This window comes from Pristiophorus japonicus, chromosome 15 (genome assembly GCF_044704955.1).
Source record: "Pristiophorus japonicus isolate sPriJap1 chromosome 15, sPriJap1.hap1, whole genome shotgun sequence".
Taxonomy (NCBI): Eukaryota; Metazoa; Chordata; class Chondrichthyes; family Pristiophoridae; genus Pristiophorus; species Pristiophorus japonicus.
In genome coordinates, this window is record NC_091991.1 from 111,823,226 (window position 1) to 111,845,836 (window position 22,611).

The following is a 22,611-nucleotide window of genomic DNA, read 5'->3' on the forward strand; positions in this document are numbered from 1 at the left end:
GCTACCTTCATGCACTTCTCAGCATCCTACCATTTATTGTGTATTCCCTTGCCAAATGCATTACCTCACACTTCTCCAGATTGCAATCTATTTGCCACTGTTCTGCCCACCTGACCAGTCCATTGATATGTAGTCCTGCAGACGACAGCTTTCTTCATTGTCAACCACATGGCCAATTTTTGTATCATCTGCAACTTTCTTAATCATACCCCCGACATTCAAGTCTAAATCATTGATTATATAACCTCAAAAAGCAAAGGACCTAGTACTGAGCCCTGCGGAACCCTACTGGAAACATCCTTCCAGTCACAAAAACACCCATCAACCATTACCCTTTGCTTCCTGCCTCTGAGCAATTTTGGATCCAACTTGCCACTTTGCCCTGGATCCTATGGGCTATTATTTTCGTGACCAGTCTGCCATGTGGGACCTTATCGAAAGCTTTGCTAAAATCCATATATACTACATCAAATGCATGACCCTCATCGTTACCTCCTCAAAAAATTCAATCTACAACACTGGAAGCAGTTTTATGTTTGTTTATATTTTAATTTTAAGGTGCACAATTTTTATTGTGTAGCAATATAAAACCTTTGTGTGCATTTTATATAAGGAGACTACCATTTGATAACGCATGTCCGCCACATTGTATTGTATTGTACAGGATATCGTCAAAACTCAGACCTCACTTGATAGTGACTAAAACCAACATTCAGGCTTGACTCTGGGTTCTCAACACTATTGAACTTCTGGACTCCTTTTATGGTTAAGATTTAATACTGAATACTTCATAATGCCGTGTTGTCTCTCCTCAAATTTAAGTTGCTATCTAGCAAAACAATTGAGGTTTGCCTTTTTCCATAAGCACTGTTAATCTGTTAACTCACGGTTAATCTGTGCACATTGCATGTCTGTTGGCTCCGGTTATGATCCACAATCTATATAACTCACTTTCTTTGGCCTTGATCTTGCTTGATACCCAACCACACACTGTTTTATCAGTAAAGTCTCAGGTGAGGTTAAAATTACAGCACTACAGAAGCAATCACAATCTTTTTAAAGTCAAACCTTTATTTTTTTTAAATGTATTCACGGGATGCAGGCGCCCTTGAGAAGGTGGTGGTGATGATGAGCCGCCTTGGGGGTTTGTTCAAGTCTCCAGCAAAATAGTTTCAGATAAACAGGGTTTTGGAATGAAAACCGGTTTAGCAGCCTACAGCTGTCACTCGTTCAGGGTCCGCCAGTCAGCTTGGGCTGCGAGAGGGGACATAAGGACCAGCCAGCATGCCCTTCCCCTTTACTGTGAACCGTGCTGGGTCACCAACACATGTAGACATCATGGTCGGATAGCCTGTCAGCACTCATTCTACAGGCTGACGCATGAAGAACGGCCACTGGCAGCCAGCTCCCATAGAACTGCAACTGAGCAACATAGAAAATAGGTGCAGCAGGACGCCATTTGGCCCGTTGAGCCTGCACCACCATTGAATACGATCATGGCTGATTATGCAACTTCAGTACCCCACTCCTGCCTTCTCTAAATACCCCGTGATCCCTTTAGCCGTAAGGGCCGCATCTAACTCCCTTTTGATGTGGCCCTTGCAACTAAAGGGATCGGGGGTATGGAGAAGGCAGGAGCCGTAAGGGCCACATCTAACTCCCTTTTGATGTGGCCCTTGCAACTAAAGGGATCGGGGGTATGGAGAAGGCAGGAGTGGGGTATTGAAGTTGCATGATCAGCCATGAATGATGGTGCAGGCTCAAAGGGTTGAATGGCCTGTTCCTGCACCTATTTTCTATGTTGGAGTCGAGAACTAGGGGTCAGTCTCCAGGAGAAGGGGTCAGTCATTTAGAACTGAGATGAGAAATTTCTTTAGAGGGTTGTGAAGCTTTGGAATTGTCCACACCAGAGCTTGGGGGGGGCTCAATCGTTTAGTATATTCATGAATGAGATCAATAGATTCTTGACACTACAGGACTCAAAGGATATGGAGATAGAGCAGGAAAGTGGAGTTTAGGTGGATCAGCCATGATTGTATTACATAGGAACATAAGAATTAGGAACAGGAGTAGGCCACTATTGAATGATGGAGCAGGCTCGAGGGGGGGAAATGGCCTACTATTCCCCTATTTCTTGTTATGGTACCTTTAGGAGAGGAGGTGGAATTAAACCAATTAGTTTAACAAAGGAAATACATACTAATTTGACCTCATGCACAGGGGTGATGGTTGAAGGCAACTGGTTTAAAATGTCGTACATCAAAACCTAATAATGAAATGCAGGTCCTGTTCGAAATGTTACTTGCAAACCATCCAGGCAGCATTTGTTTTCAATAGTAAAATGTACTACCGTAACATAAGACACATTAGGGGAAAACAATTGACGGCAGTAAATAGGTATTTGAAGCAGAAAGGATTCAATAAAAGAATGGTGCAGCAGGCTTTATAGGTAGCACGGAGGAGCAAATGAAGCTTTGAACCATGTAAGAACATAAGAATTAGGAACAGGAGTAGGCCATTTGGCCCCTCAAGCCTGCTCCACCATTCAATGAGATCATGATTGATCTATCTTGACTCCATTTTCCATCGATCGCTGCCTTGAATATACTCAAAGACTGAGCCTCCACAGCCCTCTGGGGTAGAGAATTCCAGAGATTCACCACCTTCTGAGTGAAGAAGTTTCTCCTCATCTCAGTCTTAAATGGCCGACCCCTTATTCTGAGACTGTGACCCCTGGTTCTAGACTCCCTAGCCAGGGGAAACATCCTCCCTGCATCTCCGTCAAGCCCTGTAAGAATTTTGTATGTTTCAATGAGATCACCTCTCATTCTTCTAAACTCGAGAATATAGGCGCAGTCTGCTTATTCTCTCCTCATAGGACAATACCCCTCTCTATGGCAAGTATATCCTTCTTTAGGCAAGGAGACCAAAACTGTACACAGTGCTCCAGGTGTGATCTCACCAGGGCCCTATGTAATTGCAGTAAGATGTATTTACTCTTATACTCAAATCCTCTTGTAATAAAGGCCAACATACTATTTGCTTTCTTAATTGTTTGTTGTACCTGCATGTTAACTTTCAGTGATTGCAGTGAACTAGTCAACAGTATGTGGGGATCCAGCACCAAAAGTGGCAGCCTCAAGTAAAGGATGGAGAAAACAGTATTGGTAGGGAACTGATCACAACTTGCTCCAGTGGCATTGGGCTTGAATTTACAGTAATTTTTAAAAAATTTCCCAAGCCGGTCTTGAGCAGAAACCCATTAATATACATTTCATACACACGCACAGACTTGCTGAAAAACTTTGCAAATAAAGATAAGCACAGCAGCCCCCATGGTTTGAACATTTTATTTACAGAGTTTATCACGGACTATTCGCAGGAACCAAACAGGTGTCACACTTTCCCTTACCTGCATTTCAAGTTAGGATGTCATTTAAAAAAAAAACCCACAATGTGTTACACGAACAAAAAATGCATCTAGAAACCAAAGGACTTTGGTACAATTCACTGGTGTTAAAACAGCAAAATGTCAAATTAAACATTTAACAAAAGGTCTCCTCACCAACGTCACACCTGGATTGTACAAGATCGCTAGATCACACCTTTTATTAGTGAAACAGATTAGACTTTGCATTTTTAGTGAAGATCTTTTAATGAAAACAGAATTGGAGCTTTGATTTGGTTGTTATATATAATAAACCGTTATCCATACTGGGGGGGTGGGGGAAACAAAATGATTTTCCATGATTCCATCACTGGAGCCAGCTGATACATTTCTCCAACCAATCCAAACTTTATTTTGAACACTGGATTAAAATCAATAAACCCAAATCCGATAACGCTGAGCTGCAAACGTGGAGGCGGCTTTTATTCCCCATCCTCAGTGTGGGTAGAAGCATCATTCTGTTGGGCTTTCTCATTCAGTTACGATCAAATGACAAGGCTCGAGTGTTGCACAGGTCGATTGTCTGTTATCCCATCTCTGGAGCGAAACCAGCGTTCCACCTTCATCATCCATCTCCTCACCGCCCTGTTCCAAAGGACAGTCATTGGGTGGCAACAGGGCATTGTGCAGCCGTCAAGAAGGCAGGGTCCCTTTAAGATACCACATTCCGCCATGACTTGCACAGCAGTCCTACAAAAAAAGGAAAAGTTCAAACTGGATGCTTGGGGAGTAAGGGTTGCAAGAGGAAAAAAAAAACAAGACTTGCATTTATATAGCACCTTTCACAACCTCAGGACATCCAAAAGCAGTTTACAGCCAATGAGTGCGGTTACTGTTGTAATGTAGGAATTGTGGCAGCCAATTTGCACAGAGCAAGCTCCCACAAACAGCAATGAAATTAATGACCAGAAAATCTGTTTTTGTGATGTCAATTTGGCCCAGGACACCGGGGAGAAATCCCCTGCTCTTCTTCGAAATAGTGCCATGGGATCTTTTGCGTCCACCAGAGAAGGCAGACGGGGCCTCGGTTTAACGTCTCATCCGAAAGACTCAGAGTGTAGCGCTCCCTCAGCACTGCACTGGAGTATCAGCCTAGATTTATGTGCTCAAATCCCTGGAGTGGGACTTGAACGCACAATCTTCTGACACAGGAGGTGAGAGTGCTGCCCACTGAGCCACAGTTGACGAGATCTGCAGTTCTGGGTCTCGCACTTTTTAAGTTAGCAAAAGTGTAAATGTTGCTCCGATGCGAGAGTGGAATCTCCCACTGACCTATTCTGCGTGTCTCCAGGCAACACAAGGCACCCGGGCGATGATTTGTTGTCTGTCGTACTGCAGACTTTGGCCTTTCTAAACGTCTGCAGCAAAAACCACAGGACAGGAGACACAGCGAGTGGTTCCAAGTACAAGAGTAAATGACCTCATCGTGCTGTTGTGATGCCCAGAATAGATTGGCAACAAACTGCAAGTTTCCCATTAAAAGCAAGAAAAAGCCAGAATGGCAGTGAGTCTGTTAAAGCTGACCACCACTCTGCTGCCTCAGGACCTAGAGCTGATTTTGCAGTACATCAATCTTTGAAAATAACTAAATGTCTCTTTTATAAAGCGCTGATTTTGACAATGTTCTCCCCTCATGGTACGGGTTCTCACTGGGATCGTGTCCTTCTGTGGTACCAGCTTCCTCTCCCGAGTGATCCTTCTACATGTGTCTGTGGGCTACTCGACTGCAGGAGCCTCACACCTTTCCCCCAGCTTCACTAATGGTGCTGCTGGATCACTATGATCCCTCCCTAACCAGGAAACCTCACTGTAGCACCCCCGTACCAGTTAAGATCGGCTAAGATCAGTTAATTCAGGACGGATGAGGGATTGAAGCAGGAACCCTTCCAGTTTGCAGTGCGTTTACTGAGTGCGTTCGACCTGCTGAATTGTAAAATGAACTTCTAAAAGTTTTTATTCAAAAAAAAATTAATTTCCCAACAATCTCACTGGCTCAACCACAAACAGGCCAGTTATTCATTCTCAGGATGTGGGCTTCGCTGGCAAGGCCGGCACTTACTGGCCGTCCTCAATTGCCCCATGACGATGGTGGTGGTGGGCTGCCCTCGTGAACCGCTTCCAGCTGGTTTGATACAACAGAGGGCAATTACAAGTCAACCATGTTGGTGTGGGACTGGAGTCATGTGTAGGCCCAGACCGGGTAAGGGCGGCCGGTTTCCTTCCCTAAAGGGACATTAGTGAACCAGATGGGTTTTTACGACAATCTGACAGTAAATGGTCACTTTTACTGATAACCAGCTTTTAATTTCCAGATTATTTCAAACTAGATTCAAATTCTCAAAGAACTATGGCGGAATTTGAACTCTCATTCTCTGGATTTTTAGTCCAGCTGCATTCGTAGTAAAACATACCAAGAGACTTCTTAGGCACATTATCAAACAACATTTGACACCGAGCCATCTATGCAGATATTAGAACAGGTGGCTACAAGCTTGGTCAAAGAGATGGTTTTAAGGAGCATCTTAAAAGGAGCAGAGAGAGAGAGAGAGACGGAGAGGTTGAGGGAGGGAGCTCCGGAGCTTAGGGCCTTGGGGGCAGAAGGCACGGCCGTTAATTGTGGAACAATTAAAATTGGGAATGAGCAAGAGCACAGAACTGGAGGAGCACCGAGATCGCGAAGGATTGCAAGGCTGGAGGAGGTTACAGAGATAGGGATGGTGAGGTGGGGCCATGGAGGGATCTGAACACAAGGATGAGAATGTAAAAATCAAGCAGAGGTGATGGGCGAACGGGACTTAGTGCGAGTTATGACACGGGAAGCAGAGTTCTGGATGAGCTCCAGTTTACGAAGGGTGGAAGAGGAGAGGCCACAGCACTGATGTACCCACACCAGACCAGAGCAATGCTTCACTGTTTAAAGTGGATTTAAGCAGTTGGTCACGTTACCTTCAGAACCTTGTCCACATCTGGTTTACTAAGATTGTCTCCAAAATCCTGACCCAGCTTAGACTGGATGACATTCCTACGCACACGGTAATTTTTTGAAAAAATTTCAAGGAGTATCTGCCGATGCTGAAACGAGAAAAACACCAATCCTGTATCATTGGAAGACACAACCCAATCGTATTCAAAGTATCATAGAATCTTACAGCACAGAATGAAGTCTTTCGGCCCACTATGCCAGTGTCAGCTCTTTGACCAAGCTATTAATCCCACACTCCCCGGCACAGGGGTGAATTTCTACCCACATCCCGCAACCTCACTGTTGAAAACAATCCTAGCTCATTTCTCCACCCCCTAGGGGGTCTCAGCGCTGTTAGTTCCCTGGTTACAGTCAAAATGTTAAGTGACACTGAAGTTTGATTGGTTTCATATACAATTGGAGCTTTATTTTCCCGATATTTTTATATCTTGGGAAATAAAAGCCGTTTATTTTTCAGACTGTGTCGCTGATGCAATTTTCCCCCTTTCAGTCTCCTGTCACTTGGAGAGTGAAGAGCAGGTCTACTTTATCGTCCCCTCACCTCCCACAATCAGAGTCATAGAATGATACAGCACAGCAAGAGGCCATTCGGCCCATCGAGCTTCTTCGGCTCTGTGACAGATCCATCCAACCCGGCCCACTCCCTGGCAATGTTTCCTCTAATATTTTTATCCCCATGTGCAGCCCCTTTAAATTTGCTGCATGGCACCTTCCAGCAGCAGCAGCCTGTGAGCGGCCTGCATGGGAACCTCGCGATTGAAGCGCATCCTCATTGCTCCCCCGCTCTTTCCCCAGCTAATATTTATCCAATTTCCTGCTGAAAGTTACTATTGAATCTGCTTACACACCACCTTTTCAAGCAGTGAATTGCCAGATCACAACCCCTCACTGTATAAAATAATTTCACCTTATCTCCACCCTGGTCCTTCTGCGAATTACCTGAACACCCAGGCCTGGAGTCACCAAGTTACTTCCCAATTCGCCTCGCCTCCTTTACCCTCTCGAACCCTGGTGCTGCCCTTCACCTTGCCTTACTCAACAATGAAAAGCAGCACTGACGACCAACATTGAGCCGGATTCAAGAGCTTTATAGGGCAATAGAAAAGATACTTTGGAAAAAGCAACTTACCTGATCAAAGGCGTCCCCAGCTTCCCAAAGTGCAAAAACCTTCTGTTCATCAGCTGAAGCCGTTGACTGTGGAGGGAACTGAACAGTGTCTGTGTGAGAGAGTGTGATTCTACGCACTGAAACCCAAAACTACAGAACATGCCCGGCGATGAAAAGTGTGGAACCAAGCCCAATCTGCTGTAGCAGAGTTAGTAATGGGATCACGGCAGCAGACAGGTCTAAGTACTCCAGAGGTGCGTTGCTGATTGACCTGGGTCACTCAGACCTGGGATTCTTCCCATTTAGCTCCAGATAGTCCGACGAGCCAATTCTCCAAAGGCTCCAGGCTGGATTAGCAGTGGGAAGGATGCTGGAGCATTGTATTGGTCAGCTGTGTGCATTTATCTGGCTGTAGTCCAGTAGTACAGCTGCTCACATTTTCAGGGCCTTGAAAACTTGGCTCTCCCGCTGCCCGGAGCTGCGGAAGTGGGGTGTGGGGCAATAGATCGTGTACTGAGCAAACAGAAACTCCAAGTCTGTTGCGGTTTGGAGACTCAAACATCGTGAATGGTTTCTGTATGTGTCAGAGCCAGTTAACCAAAACATTAAAAGCATTTGAGGTCTACACAAATATAACGTTGCTTTACATCAGGAAGGGAGAAAGGAAAGGGTCGATTAAATAACTCCACTCAGATACTCAGGATCTTTACAAAAAAAATTATTCTCTGGGTGTGGGCTATGCAGCAAGGCCGGCATTTATTACCCATCCCCAAGGTGGTGGTGGTGAGCCACCTTCTTGAGCCGCTGCAGTCCATATGGTGAAGGAGTTCTCACAGTACTGTTATTCTTTGCAGCAGTTTAATATAACGGAGCAGCTCGCTGGGCTACTTCAGAGGAGCATTTCAGTCAACCACATTGCTGTGGGTCTGGAGTCACATGTAGGCCCACAGACTGGGTAAGGACAACAGATTTCCTTCCCCAAAAGACATTAGTGAACCAGCTGGGGATTTCTGACATTCCGACAACTTCATGGTCGCTTTTATTGGTAACAGGTTTTTTATTTCCAGATTTTCAAAAATTCTCAAATTGCCATGGTTCTCAAGTTCTGTGTGTTTTTAAAAAAATAATCTACTCCTCTGAATTACTGGTCGAGTAACATAACCACAACAAGAGTGTACCCAGGGTATTTCACAGTCAACGGATTATCTTTGAAGTGTATTTGCATTATTGTATTGTAGATAAACATGGCGTCGTTATGTGCACAGCAAGGTCCCATGGAAACATAAGAACATAAGAAATAGGAGCAGGAGTAGGCCATTTGGCCCCTCGAGTCTGCTCCGCCATTTAATAACATCATGGCTGATCTGGAACGGTAGCACAGTGGTTATGTTACTGGACTAATAATCCAGAGGCCTGGACTAATGATCCAGAGACCAGAGCTCAAATCCCACCACGACAGCTGGGGAATTTAAATTCAGTTAATTAAATAAATCTTGAATTAAAAAGCTAGTATCAATAATGGTGACCATGAAACTATCGGATTATCGTAAAAACCCATCTGGTTCACTAATGTCAGTTAGGGAAGGAAATCTGCCACCCTTACCCTGTCTAGTCTACACGTGACTCCAAACCCACAGCATGTGGTTGACTCTTAACTGCCCTCTGAAATGGCTCAGTTGTAAAGAAACCGCTATGAAAAACAATAATCTGCGGGAGCACCTTCGCCACATGGACTGCAGCGGTTCAAGGCGGCGGCTCACCACCACCTTCTCAAGGGCAATTTGGGGTGGACAATAAATACTGGCCTTGCCAGCGACGCCCACAACCCAGGAACGAATAAAACAAAGCATCAGCGAGATGAATGGCCAGCGAATCTTGTTTGGAGGTGCCGGCAGAGGATGAACTCCTGGAATCTTTTACATTCACCTGAAGAGGAAGACGGGGCCTCGATTTAACATCCCACCCAAGAGAAGTCTAACCAAGCAGAACCCCCTAAGTAATGGACTGAAGTGTTAACCACTCAGTGCTCAAGTCCTACACCGAGAATAGAACCTCCAAGTTGCTGATTCAAAAGAGATCACTTCGGTGGAATAGTTACATATAATTGCATAGAGTTTACAACACAGAAACAGGCCATTCGACCCAGCTGGTCCGTGCCAGTGTTCATATTCCACACCAGCCTCCTTCCACCCCTCTTCATTCACCCCATCACCATATCCTTCTATTCCTTTCTCCCTCATGTGTTTATCCAGCTTCATAGAAACATAGAAAATATGTGCAGGAGTAGGCCATTCAGCCCTTCGAGCCTGCACATGATGATATGATCATGGCTGATCATGCAACTTCAGTACCCCATTCCTGCTTTCTCTCCATACCCCTTGATCCCTTTAGCCGTAAGGGCCACATCTAACTGCCTTTTGAATATATCTAACGAACTGGCCTTAACAACTTTCTGTGGTAGAGAATTCCACAGGTTCACAATTCTCTGAGTGAAGAAGTTTCTCCTCATCTCGGTCCTAAATGGCTTACCCCTTACCCTTAGACTGTGACCCCTGGTTCTGGACTTCCCCAACATTGGGAAAATTCTTCCTGCATCTAACTTGTCCAATCTCCTTGAATGCATCTATGCTATTCGTCTCAACCACTCCGTGTGGTCGCGAGCTTCACATTCTCACCACTCTCTGGGTAAAGAAGTTTCTCCTGAATTCCCTTTGGATTTATTGGTGACTGTCTTATATTTATGGCGCCTAGTTCTGGTCTCCCCCACAAGTGGAAAACAGCAACAGAATCACGCCAGAGACACCAGGGCCATGTGTGCTCGGCAGCTACCTGCAAATTGCCGCCAACTTTGGGAGGAATGAATCCTGACCGTAACCCCTTCATCAGGGCATGCCAAAGGCAACTATAAGGTGGGCAGGTGTCAGACAGATACAACCTCGGTGGTTACTGCGCGTGGGGAAAATCTGATGACAATGTGCTGGGTGAACAAACCGGGCAAATCACAGGTTCCTGGGAGTCTGATACAAGAGCCAGGAAGCCTGGTATTATCCTGCAGTGATGGCACTCAGAGTAACTACAGCAGTCGGTGTGGTGCTATGTTTCTGAAGCTATATAATCTAGACGGCAGAACGGAAGCAAAAGGCTACAATTTAACATCTGGACTCGGATAGGAAGCACTTACGCTCCGTTTATAGTTTACATTTTCATTTGGACGCGAGGAGTAAGTGGCAGCCTCTCTGTGGCCTCTCGTAATTCGATGTGTCTTCAATGTACTACAAATAAAACTCTCTAGCAGTCTCCACTTTACTTACAGCAGCTGTTCAGGCCGCACAAAGGAGCTCAAAGGGCATGGGTCTGGCCACAGACAGTGGTTGGGTTGTCGTTAGTGAATCCAGGTATCTTTTGAGTGGGTAGGACAACTAAATAACAAGCATCGCAATGGACCTGTGTTTTTAAATGTGTTAAAATCACTTCACAGAATCAGAGCACAGGAGGAGGCCATTCGGCCCATCGTGCCTGCACCAGCTCTTTGTAAGAGCTGTCCAGTTAGTCCCACTCCCCCTTCAGTGGGATTTCCCCATTCGTTGAAATTTAACAGGAAGATCACTTTTTTTTTTAAAAGCACCACCAGTTTTCACCTCTTCACACACGCACAGGACCAGAACTCGGTGGATTTTCATCCCTTGAATTCAGCATCCGCCACACCGTCATGCTAAATTCACTCCACACTCCTGCGTGAGGTCACCTGGGTTTTAGGCATATCCTGTACACCAGAAGCAAAAGTGGGTGCATATTAAGAGGGGTGCAGGGCAGAGTGCGGCGGGGGGGGAAGAAGGTCTCTGCAGTCACGTCCTGGAGGCGAAGAAAGCAAACAATTGCTGCTGACATCAGATATAGTCAGCTCATTCGTTGCTAGAACCCTCACCCGTGCCTTGGTTACCTTTAGACTACTCCAAGGCACTCCTGGCTGGCATCCTATCTTCCACCCTTCATAGACTTCAGCTCATCCAAAACTGTGCTGCACGCATCCTAACTCGCACCAAGTCTCACTCACCCCTGTGCTCGCTGATCTACATTAGCTCCCGGACCGACACCGCCTCAATTTTAAAATTCTCGTTCTTGTTTTCAAATTCCTCCGTGGCCTCACCCCTCCCTAGCTCTGTAATCGCCTCCTGCCCTATAACCTCCCCCACCCCCGAGATCTCTGCGCTCCTCCAATTGTGGCCTCTTCCGCAACCCTGATTTTAATTGCTCCACCACTGGCATCCGTCCAAGGCCCCAAGCTCTGGAACTCCCTCCCTAAACCTCTCCGCCTCTCTCTCCTCCTTTAAGACGTTCCTTAAAATCTACCAGTGACCATTGTCTCTGTGGCTGGGAGTGTTGTTTGATAACACTCCTGTGAAGCACCCTAGATGTTTTACTATGTTAAAGAGGCTATATAAATACAAGTTGTTATAGGGATTGTTGTTGGATCTAAACCCATAACGGCCTGAACTGCACCAGATTCGGGTTTTCCAAGAAAATTTAAGTCTGACTCGAGCTGGATTTGTCCTTCAGAGCTGCCGCTCGTATCAATACAGGCAGATTCCATGATAAGTGTGCCTGGAGCCAACACACGGTTCTTGAACGGTTGTGCAAACTGCCTGGATCGTAGAGCTGAAGTTTGGTGTAGTCTCTTGCTTTGGCTGCTAGTGGCCATTGCATCAAACGGGGAGACCAGCAATCCTTCCGTCAGGGATCATCAAGTGGTTAGAGCACAGAATGCCATTCGGCCCGTCGAGCCCATGCCGGCTCTCTGCAAGAGCACCTCAGCCAGTCCCACTCCCCTGCCCTTTCCCCGTAGTCCTGCAATTTTTCCCCTTCAGGTACTTATCCAATTCCTTTTTGAAAGCTAGGATTGAATCTGCCTCCACCACCCTTTCAGGAAGTGCATTCCAGATCTTAACCACTTGCTGCGTAAAAAAGTTTTTCCTCAAAGTTTATATCAACAAAACTCTGCATATTAACCTGGAGAAGTGTGGTCTGACTTCAGGTGAAGGGGACATTGCATTAACAGAGCTTTCTAGCTGTGCATTCCCAGACTGACATCCGCTGAACGAGGTATGGACCACTTGGCTCCATCAGAGCTCCGACTTTAATGTGCGCTGTAAAGGCTAATCAAAAACTCGACGGTTCACTTCCGTATTTACGACAGTATGGCAACAGGGAGGGAATGGGGGCTTTTCAATCAGCTTTGAACCAATTTCCACCCAATTTGTTTCTTGAGGGGTGAATCCATAAAAAATGATTTCCTTCCGAAATTGGGAAGAAAAAAATTCCCGAAATCCTACCGTTGTGCGAATATTGCAGCCATATTATCAGAGTGCAGTTGGAAGCACCCGGTAATGAAACAGCCATGTAATCCACAAAATGGATCGGCTGCACACAACGATGTCAATGTAGCATCGATAGCACCCGCTGCAAGATTAAACTTCAGCACCAACAGTGTCAGCTGTGGTTCAGTGGTCACACACTGGTCTCAGAGTCAGGTGTACAAGGTCGCACTGTCTGTATTGGTGGGGTTTGATAGACCCCGTGGTCTTTTCCTGTGCCTGTACAGTCCCCACCACGCCGCTATTTGCTCGCTATACACCGCGGCTGTTAGTGTTATAGAACAACTAACGCTAGCTGAATAAACCATCTTACAGCCGGACCAGAGACCTGACCCTTGACCAATGTTACGTGAGCTGCGCTTTGTTCTGCGCGGCCTCTCCTCTACGTGGACCATGTACAGTAGACACCTCAAATCCCAGGGAGAAATACCACCAACGATGTCTCTGCAAGATCCTGCAAATCCCCTGGGAGGACAGACGCACCAACGTTAGTGTCCTCCATCAGGCCAACATCCCCAGCATTGAAGCACTGACCATACTCGACCGGCTCCGTTGAGCAGGCCACATTGTTCGCATGCCCGACACGAGACTCCCAAAGTAAGCACTCTACTCGGAACTCCTACACGGCAAGCGATCCCCAGATGCGCAGAGGAAACGTTTCAAGGACACCCTCAAAGCCTCCCTGATAAAGTGCAACATCCTCACCGACACCTGGGAGTCCCTGGCCAAAGACCTGCGCATTAGGAAAGCAGTGACAGGATCGGTCCAAGTCAGCATGGATTTATAAAAGGGAAATCATGCTTGACAAATCTTCCAGAATTTTTTGAGGATGTAACTAGTAGAGTGGACAAGGGAGAACCAGTAGATATGGTGTATTTGGACTTTCAAAAGGCTTTTGACAAGGTCTCACACGAGAGATTAGCGTGCAAAATTAAAGCACATGGTATTGGGGGTAATGTACTGATGTGGATAGAGAACTGGTTTGCAGACAGGAAACAGAGAGTCGGGATAAACGGGTCCTTTTCAGAATGGCAGGCAGTGACTAATGGGGTGCCGCAGGACTCAGTGCTGGGACCCCAGCTATTTACAATATACATTAATGATTTAGACAAAGGAATTGAATGTAATATCTCCAAGTTTGCAGATGACACTAAACTGGGTGGCAGTGTGAGCTGTGAGGAGGATACTAAGAGGTGGCAGGGTGACTTGGACAGGTTAGGTGAGTGGACAAATGCATGGCAGATGCAGTATAATGTAGATAAATGATGGGTTATCCACTTTGGTGGCAAAAACAGGAAGGCAGATTATCTGAATGGTGGCAGATTAGGAAAAGAGGAGGTGCAACAAGACCTGGGTGTCATGGTACATCAGTCATTGAAAGTTGCCATGCAGGAAAAGCAGGCAGTGAAGGCGGCAAATGGCATGTTGGCCTTCATAGCGAGAGGATATGAGTAAAGGAGCAGGGAGGTCTTAATGCAGTTGTACAGGGCCTTGGTGAGGCCACACCTTGAATATTGTGTACAGTTTTGGTCTCCTAATCTGAGGAAGGACATTCTTGCTATTGAGGGAGTGCAGCGAACGTTCGCCAGGCTGATTCCCGGGATGGCAGGACTGACATATGAAGAAAGATTGGATCGACTAGGCTTATATTCACTGGAATTTAGAAGAATGAGAGGGGACCTCATAGAAACATATAAAATTCTGACGGGATTGGACAGGTTAGATGCAGGAAGAATGTTCCCGATGTTGGGGAAGTCCAGAACCAGGGGTCACAGTCTAAGGATAAGGGGTAAGCCATTTAGGACTGAGATGAGGAGAAATGTCTTCATTCAGAGAATTGTGAACCTGTGGAATTCTCTACCACAGAAAGTTGCTGAGGCCAGTTCGTTAGATATATTCAAAAAGTAGTTAGATGTGGCCCTTACGGCTAAAGGGATCAAGGGGTATGGAGGGAAAACAGGAATGGGGTACTGAAGTTGCAGGGTCAGCCATGATCATATTGAATGGTGGTGCAGGCTCGAAGGGCCGAATGGCCTACTCCTGCATCTACTTTCTATGTTTCTAAGTGTAAAGTCCTTACTCTACAGTATGAAACTACACGAGGCACATTCTGGGGACAAGGTCACTCTGTGACCGTAACTCTTTATTCACAGGACTCCAAAGACGATGACCCTGCGTGGGACCTCCCTTTTTATACCTGTGAGATCAGGTAAGGAGTGTCTCCCACAAGTTCACCCCTTGTGGTCAAGGTATGCATCTAGGTTGAGTGTATACAGTAATAGTGGTGTTACATTGTGGTGACATACATGGCATCACCTCCCCACCACCGCCGCCCCAAAGTCTTATTGCGATCATAGGTTCAGTCTTTCAGGTGGTCTATGCTCCCTCGTGGAGTGCCGCAGTTGGGGCTCTGGTTGTTGGACAGTGACGTGAGTGTCTGTCACCTGTGGTGATTCCGGCCTGTCCGGGCTGACCGCAGGGACTGTGCATTCTTCTGATTGCTCTTATTGCTCGTTCACTGGTGGTGTTGTGAGCTCCATCTCATGGTCTTCCTCAGGTTCCTCTGTGTCGATGCTGAACCTTTTTTTTTTTAAAAAACTTGGTCCAGATGTTTATGGCATATCTGACCATTGTTGAGTTTTACCACGATGACCCTATTCCCCTCTTTGTCAATTACAGTGCCCTCAAGCCATTTGGGCTCCATGGTGTGATTGAGGACGAATACAGGATCATTTATTTCTATACACCTCCCCCTCGAATTAAGGTCATGGTACTCGTTTTGTGACTTGCGCTTGCCCTCAACTATGTCGGTCAGGACTGGGTGAATGAGGGACAACCGAGTTTTGAGCGTCCGTTTCATTAGTAGCTCTGCGGGCAGGGCCCCAGTGAGCGAGTGCGGTCGGGATCTATAGGCCGGCAGGAGACACAATAGACGGCGTTGTAGGGAAGGTCCTTGAATCCTGAGCATACCTTGCTTAATGATTTGGACCGCACGTTCCGCCTGGCTATTGGAGGCCGGCTTGAACAGCGCAGTCCTGACGTGGTTGATGCCACTGCCAGACATAAACTCTCGGAATTCGTAGCTTGTGGAAACATGGGCCATTATCACTAACCAGGATGTCCGGCAAGCCATGGGTTACAAAGATCGCACGTAGGCTTTCCACGGTGGTGGATGACGCGCATGAATTCAGAATGATGCACTCGATCCATTTCGAGTATGCATCTACCACAATAAGGAACATCTTTCCCATGAACAGGCCCGCGTAGTCAACATGAATGCGTGACCATGGCCTGGTGGGCCAGGGCCACGGGCTGAGCGGGGCCTCTGTGGGGGCATTACCCAGCTGGGCACACGTCGTGCGCCTGCGAACAGTGTTACAGGTCTGAATCAATTCCAGGCCACCAAACATGTGACCGGGCAATGGCCTTCATCAGCACAATGCCTGGGTGCTCGCTGTGGAATTCCCTGATGAATGCCTCCCTGCCCTTCTGGGGCATAACTACCCGGCTGCCCCATAGTAGGCAGTCGGCTTGGATGGAGAGCTCATCCATCCGTCTGTGGAACGGTCTGACCTCCTCAGGGCATGCTTCGTGTGCGGGCACCCAATCCCCAGTCAGGACACATTTCTTAATCAGGGATAGGAGGGGATCTCTGTTTGTCCAGATTTTGATCTGGTGGGCTGTGATGGGGGAGACTGCGCTGTCAAAGGCATCAACAGCCATGACCATCTCAGCGCTTTGCTCCGCTGCCCCCTCAGTGGTGGCCAGTGGAAGCCTGCTGAGCGCGTCAGCGCAATTTTCAGTGCCGAGCCGGTGCTGGATGGAGTAATCATAAGCAGCCAGCGAGAGAGCCCATCGCTGTATGCGAGCTGACGCATTGGCACTGATAGCCTTGCTGTCTGACAACAGGAATGTTAATGGCTTGTGGTCCGTCTCTCATTCAAACTTCCTGTCAAAGAGGTACTGATGCATTTTTTTTTTACACCATAGACACATGCAAGCGCTTCCTTCTCGACCATTCCATATCCCTGTTCTGCTTGAGCGCACGACCTGGAGGCATAAGTCACAGGTTGTAGTTGACCCACAGCATTGCCCTGCTGCAACACGCACCCAACCCCATAGGACGATGCATCACGTCAGAACCATTTTTTTTTTTTTTAAAACAGGGGTCGTACAGGGTCAACAACTTGTTTGAACAAAGTAAGTTACGTGCCCGATCAAAAGCCCGTTCCTGACAGTCCCCCCAAAACCAATCGCAACCCTTACGCAGGAGCATGTGTAGCGGCTCCAACAACGTGCTCAAGTTCGGCAGAAAGTTCCGAAATAGTTCAACAGTCCCAGAAATGAACGCAACTCCGATGTGTTGCAGGGCCTGGGCGCTTGGCGAATCGCCTCTGGTTTGGATTCGGTGGGCCGAGAATGGATTTAAGCAGGCTTTCCATGTTTTTGAAAAATCGTGGCCGCTGATCGAATGCCAAATGGGCACCGGTTATAAACGAACAGTCCCTCGTGCGTGGTGATGGTGGTCAGTAGTTTAGATTCGTCGGCCAGTTCCTGGGTCATATAGGCTGAAGTGAGGTCCAACTTGGTGAACAGCTTGTCGCCTGCCAGCGTGGTGAAGAGGTCCTCCGCTCTCAGGAGCAGGTATTGATCTTGTAGGGACACCCGATTGATAGTGGCCTTGTGGTCGCCACAGATCCTAACAGAGCCATCCGCTTTTAGGACGGGAACGATGGGGCTCGCCCGGTTGCTGAATTCAGCAGATGAGATGATGCCCTCTCTCAACAGCCGGTCCAATTCGCTCTCGATCTTTTCCCGCATCACATATGGCACCGCTCTGGCTTTGTGGTCCGGGGTGATGTGTATCTCTACTTTAGTGCCTTTGAAAGTCCCGACGCCAGGTTGGAATAGTGAATCGAATTGTTGTAGGGCTTGTGAGCACAAACTTCGCTCCACAGATGACATTGCGTGAACATCCCCCCATTTTCAGTTCATCTCGGCTAACCAGCTCCTTCCCAACAGTGCGGGACCATTGCCCGGGACAATCCAGAGTGGCAGCCGATTCACTAACCCATTGTGTGTGACAGCCAACATTGCACTGCTTAGCACCGGAATGATTTCTTTAGTGTAAGTCTGTAATTGTGTCTCAATACGTGCTAATTTGGGTCTACTGGCTTTAAGTGGCCATAGCTTCTCAAATTGATGAACGCCCATGAGTGACTGGCTGGCCCCAGTGTCCAGCTCCATGCGTACTTGGATACCGTTTAATAAAACCCTCATCATCATTGGTGGCGTTTTGGTGTATGAACTGTGAATATTCGCTACATGGACCCTCTGAACCTCGACGTCCATCGATTTGCCTCAAAAGTCATCCTGCCTCAAAGAACCCTCTTCTGGTTCATCTGCCTCATATTAGTCTGGTCGCAGACTTCCTGCACATTTGAGCTAAGTGGCCATTGAGATTGCAGTTCCTTCAGGCAAACTGTTGAAATCTGCAAGATCTAGCTGAGCGTTTTCCCCCACACCTCCAGCATGAGTTAAAGTTTCTTGTTGGGAACAAAGGGACTATGGCCAGGCATTCCGCGCTGACTGTCCCTTTGACTGCTCTTAAGTACCCTATTAGTGGGTGTCAATGGCCCCATCCCAGGCCGTATTATCCACTGTGATGGCGTGAATGTCCATTCAGCCTGCCATTGCCTCTGTTGAAGTCCTACTCTGGGTTCTATTACTGCCTGGGGAGCATCAGACTGCCCCTGCCTGCCTGCGGGGCTCTGAGTCGCATTGATGATGTTGACTCCCTGATCCATCACAGCGTTAGAGGCAGAATTGCGCGCGTATATTATTTTCGTCTCTTCCTCCCCCGCCATGAAAGTTTGAGCTATCAACGCTGCCGCTTCCAAGGTCAAATCCTTGGTCTTTATTCATTTGCGGAAAATTCCCACATGACCGATGTCCTCGATAAAGAAGTCCCTTAGCATCTCCCCCCTGCAGGCGTCTGTGAACTTAAGAGGCTGGCCAAACGCCGGAGGTCCGCTATGCCCTGTCCTTCAAAACGTCGGTGGGTGTAGAATCTGTGTCGGGCCATTTATATGCCACTCGCCGGTTTGAGGTGCTCCCCGATCAATTTGCTAAGTTCTTCAAAGGTTTTGTCCACCGGCTTTTCGGGTGCTAGTAAGTCCTTCATGAGTGCGTAAGTCTTTGGTCCACAGCTGGTCAAAAGATGAGCCCTTCGCTTGTCGGCCGCTGCAACCCCCAGCCATTCTTTCGTAACGAAGCTTTGCTGAAGCCTCTCGACAAAATTGTCCCAGTCTTCCCCAACACAGTACCGTTCCACGAGAATGGCCACCGGTAGCACAGAGGGTCGTGAATTCCCGTTTCTCGTCGCCAATGTAAAGTCCTTACTCTACAGTATGAAACCACACGAGGCACATTCTGGGGACAAGGTCACTCTGTGACCTTAACTCTTTATTCACAGGACTCCAAAGATGGTGACCCTGCGTGGGACCTCCCTTTTTATACCTGAGAGATCAGGTAAGGAGTGTCTCCCACAAGTTGTGGTCAAGGTGTGCATCTAGGTTGAGTGTATACAGTAACAGTGGTGTTACATTGTGGTGACGGAAGAGCTTTCGGGAAGGCGCTGAGCACCTCGGGTCTCATCGCCGAGAGCATTCGGAGGACAAGCGTGCGGCAAACCAGACTCCCCACCCACCCTTTCCCTCAACCACTGTCTGTCCCACCTGTGACAGAGACTGTAATTCCCGTATTGGACTGTACAGCCACCTGAGAACTCACTTTTAGAGTGGAAGCAAGTCTTCCTCGATTTCGAGGGACTGCCTATGATGATGTTCTGCGCAGCCCATTTTATTTAATGCACGGCCCCTTTAAATTCGCGTGCGAGCGCGGTGTTTACAATGTAACAGACGGTGAGCGGCCTGCGCTGGGCCGTGCATATTCGGTGAAATATCGCCCTCGACCCCAAGCTACGCAGTGCTAAACTCACTCTGGCCGCAGTAATCAGGAGGCTGGAGGAGCAGGGAGCTGGACAGCCATTTAAACACAAACACCCCATTAAGACACTAAATTTCAACTGCTCGTGATGAATTTGTATTTTTGTTCAATATAAATATATTCGAAGAAACATACATCATCCTTCTTGTGCACCTCACTCGTACAGTATCATGGGGGTGATTCTGGAAACTGCTGTTTCTGCCTGAAATAAACAGACACTATAACTGGCACCTTTCAAACTGTGAATGCAAATGAGTATTGGTTATTGACTTGTGGCCGATATAAGAGCCCGCCTGTTTTACACGTGGTCGGGACCGTGTCGGACTGTGGCCATAGCCAAGCCAAGCATGTATCGACGGTTTAATCTCCACAGCAAAGGGACCGACATTAAATCCCTCATTAAACCCCCCTCAATTTCCAGCATGGTCGAGCTGCAAAGCGATTGTGTCAGGGCTCAGCACGGAGAGCAGCAGTGACGATATAACCAAGCTCGAATCCCGAGACAAATAAGAACATAAGAAATAGGATCAGGAGTAGGCCATCCGGCCCCTCGAGCCTGCTTCGCCATTTAATACGATCATGGACTCAGGTCCACTTCCCTGCCCGCTCCCCATAACCCCTTATTCCCTTATCGATAATAAATATTGGCCCAGGACACCGGGGATAACTCCCCTGCTCCTCTTCAAATTAGTGCCCTGGGATCTTTTACGTCCACCCGAGAGCGCAGATGGGGCCTCGGTTTAACGTCTCATCCGAAAGACGGCACTTCCGACAGCGCAGCGCTCCCTCAGCACTGCACTGGAGCGTCAGCCTGGATTTTGTGCTCAAGTGGGACTTGAACACACAACCTTCTGACTCAGAGGCAGGTGTGCTACCCACTGAGCCGCAGCTGACAAATCTAATGATGCCGTGATCAGAGCATCATTCCAGTACTGCGGTGGAAACAATCGCCACAACTTAATGAGGTTCAGGAACCTGAAGCCCTCAAGCCATTTAAAAGCTGAAAAAAAAATCACTCCCGTCAAATCCGCTCACCTTTCTGGTCACAGCGGAACCCATTGTGAGCAGTGCCTGCCTGTCACACACCCGTGAGGTGTCAGTCACCCCATACAAGCACCATCGTTAGCGCCCTCGGCCAGGCCAACATCCCCAGCATTGAAGCACTGACCACACTAAATCAGCTCTGCTGGGCGGGCCACATTGTTCGCATGACAGACACGAGGCTCCCAAAGCAAGCGCTCTACTCGGAACTCCTTCACGGCAAACAAGCCAAAGGTGGGCAGAGGAAACGTTACAAGGACACCCTCAAAGCCTCCCTGATAAAGTGCAACATCCGCACTGACACCTGGGAGTCCCTGGCCAAAGACCACCCCAAGTGGAGGAAGTGCATCCGGGAGGGCGCTGAGCACTTAAGAGTCTCAACGCCGAGAGCATGCAGAAATCAAGCGCAGGCAGCGGAAGGAGCGTGCGGCAAACCTGTCCCACCCTCCCCTTCCCTCAACGCCTATATATCCCACCTGTGACAGGGACTGTGGTTCTCGTATTGGACTGTTCAGCCACCCAAGGACTCATTTTGAGAGTGGAAGCAAGTCTTCCTCGATTCTGAGGGACTGCCTATGATGACGACGACACGCCCCATCACATCAATACACTGTTATGGCAAGCTACGAACAGGCCCATCCTGTACAAGCAAGCTGCAATACTTGCACAGAACGTACACAGCACAGAAACAGGCCACTGGGCCCAACAGCTCTACGCCGGTGTTTATGCTCCACACAAGCCTCCTCCCACCTGTCTTCATCTCGCCCCATCAGCATATCCTTTTATTCCTTTCTCCCTCATGTACTTATCCACACGGTTAGTTGGAGCCCTGCATAATTGGTCGAGTGACCAGTCTGAATCGTTACATTTTGAGAATACACCAGGGAGCTTCACACTGCAGCCGATGGCAGTACGCAGCTAATGAGGCTTACTGGGCCACGGAGCTCGTACTGCACAAATGGAATTACAGGAGGCGGCAGCTATAGTCTTCACCCAGGGAAATAACTGGGGAGCTCTGCTATTTCACTGCTTAATATCACTGACAAATGTAACGTTCCATCCGGTTTTAGATTTTTCAACAAAACAAAAGCATTCATAGTGTAAACATTTTATTCCGATTCCCTCAATGTACAATTCCGTCCACACTCTCGGTGATGCTGATAGCAGTGTGTGAATGAACGGCCCTGCAAAGTCTGGGAATACACCTGACCATATATGCAAAACCGATTAAAAGTAAAGTTGAAGTGTGCCCCCAATCCCTCGCTTGACAAAAGAACTTGGTTACACAGCATTTCACCTTCTCAGGATGTCCCAAAGCACATCGCAGCCAATTCATTACTTTTGAAGGGCAGCCATTACATCGGCAAACACAGCACACAATTTTCTAAAAATTCGTAGGACATGGCAAGGCAGCCCATAACCCAGGCCGAGACTCCAGTGCATACCGAGGGAGTGCGCACTGCCGGAAGAGCCGTCTTTCGGATGAGTGTGGTGGATGGTTAGTGCGGGGCCTGACAGATGTGCTGTGCAGGAGCGGAACCAGTGATTTCGCATCACCGTGCCCGATTTTCTGCCCCAATTTCATGGTCACGGTGCGTTAGCCGTGAGAGTGCGAGCGCAATGGGATGCGAGGGTGAGGGTACGAAGGTGC

At 47.8% G+C, this 22,611-nt stretch overlaps 1 protein-coding gene across 2 annotated transcripts in view; it reads right to left on the reverse strand.

The window, feature by feature from the left end:
* Positions 1-3,334: 3,334 nt before the first annotated feature.
* polr3e (polymerase (RNA) III (DNA directed) polypeptide E) overlaps positions 3,335-22,611 on the reverse strand; it is a 71,885-nt gene continuing 52,608 nt past the window's right edge. Inside the window, exons 20-22 of one of the 2 annotated variants that reach the window (XM_070900788.1) lie at positions 7,561-7,638; positions 6,395-6,520; positions 3,335-4,138 (exon numbers count right to left, since the gene is read on the reverse strand). In XM_070900788.1, coding sequence (XP_070756889.1) covers positions 4,082-4,138; positions 6,395-6,520; positions 7,561-7,638 — 261 coding nt within the window. In that variant the 3' untranslated portion in view covers positions 3,335-4,081. Of the gene's footprint in view, positions 4,139-6,394; positions 6,521-7,560; positions 7,650-22,611 lie in introns of both variants that reach the window. The other variant, XM_070900789.1, reaches the window with a different exon arrangement.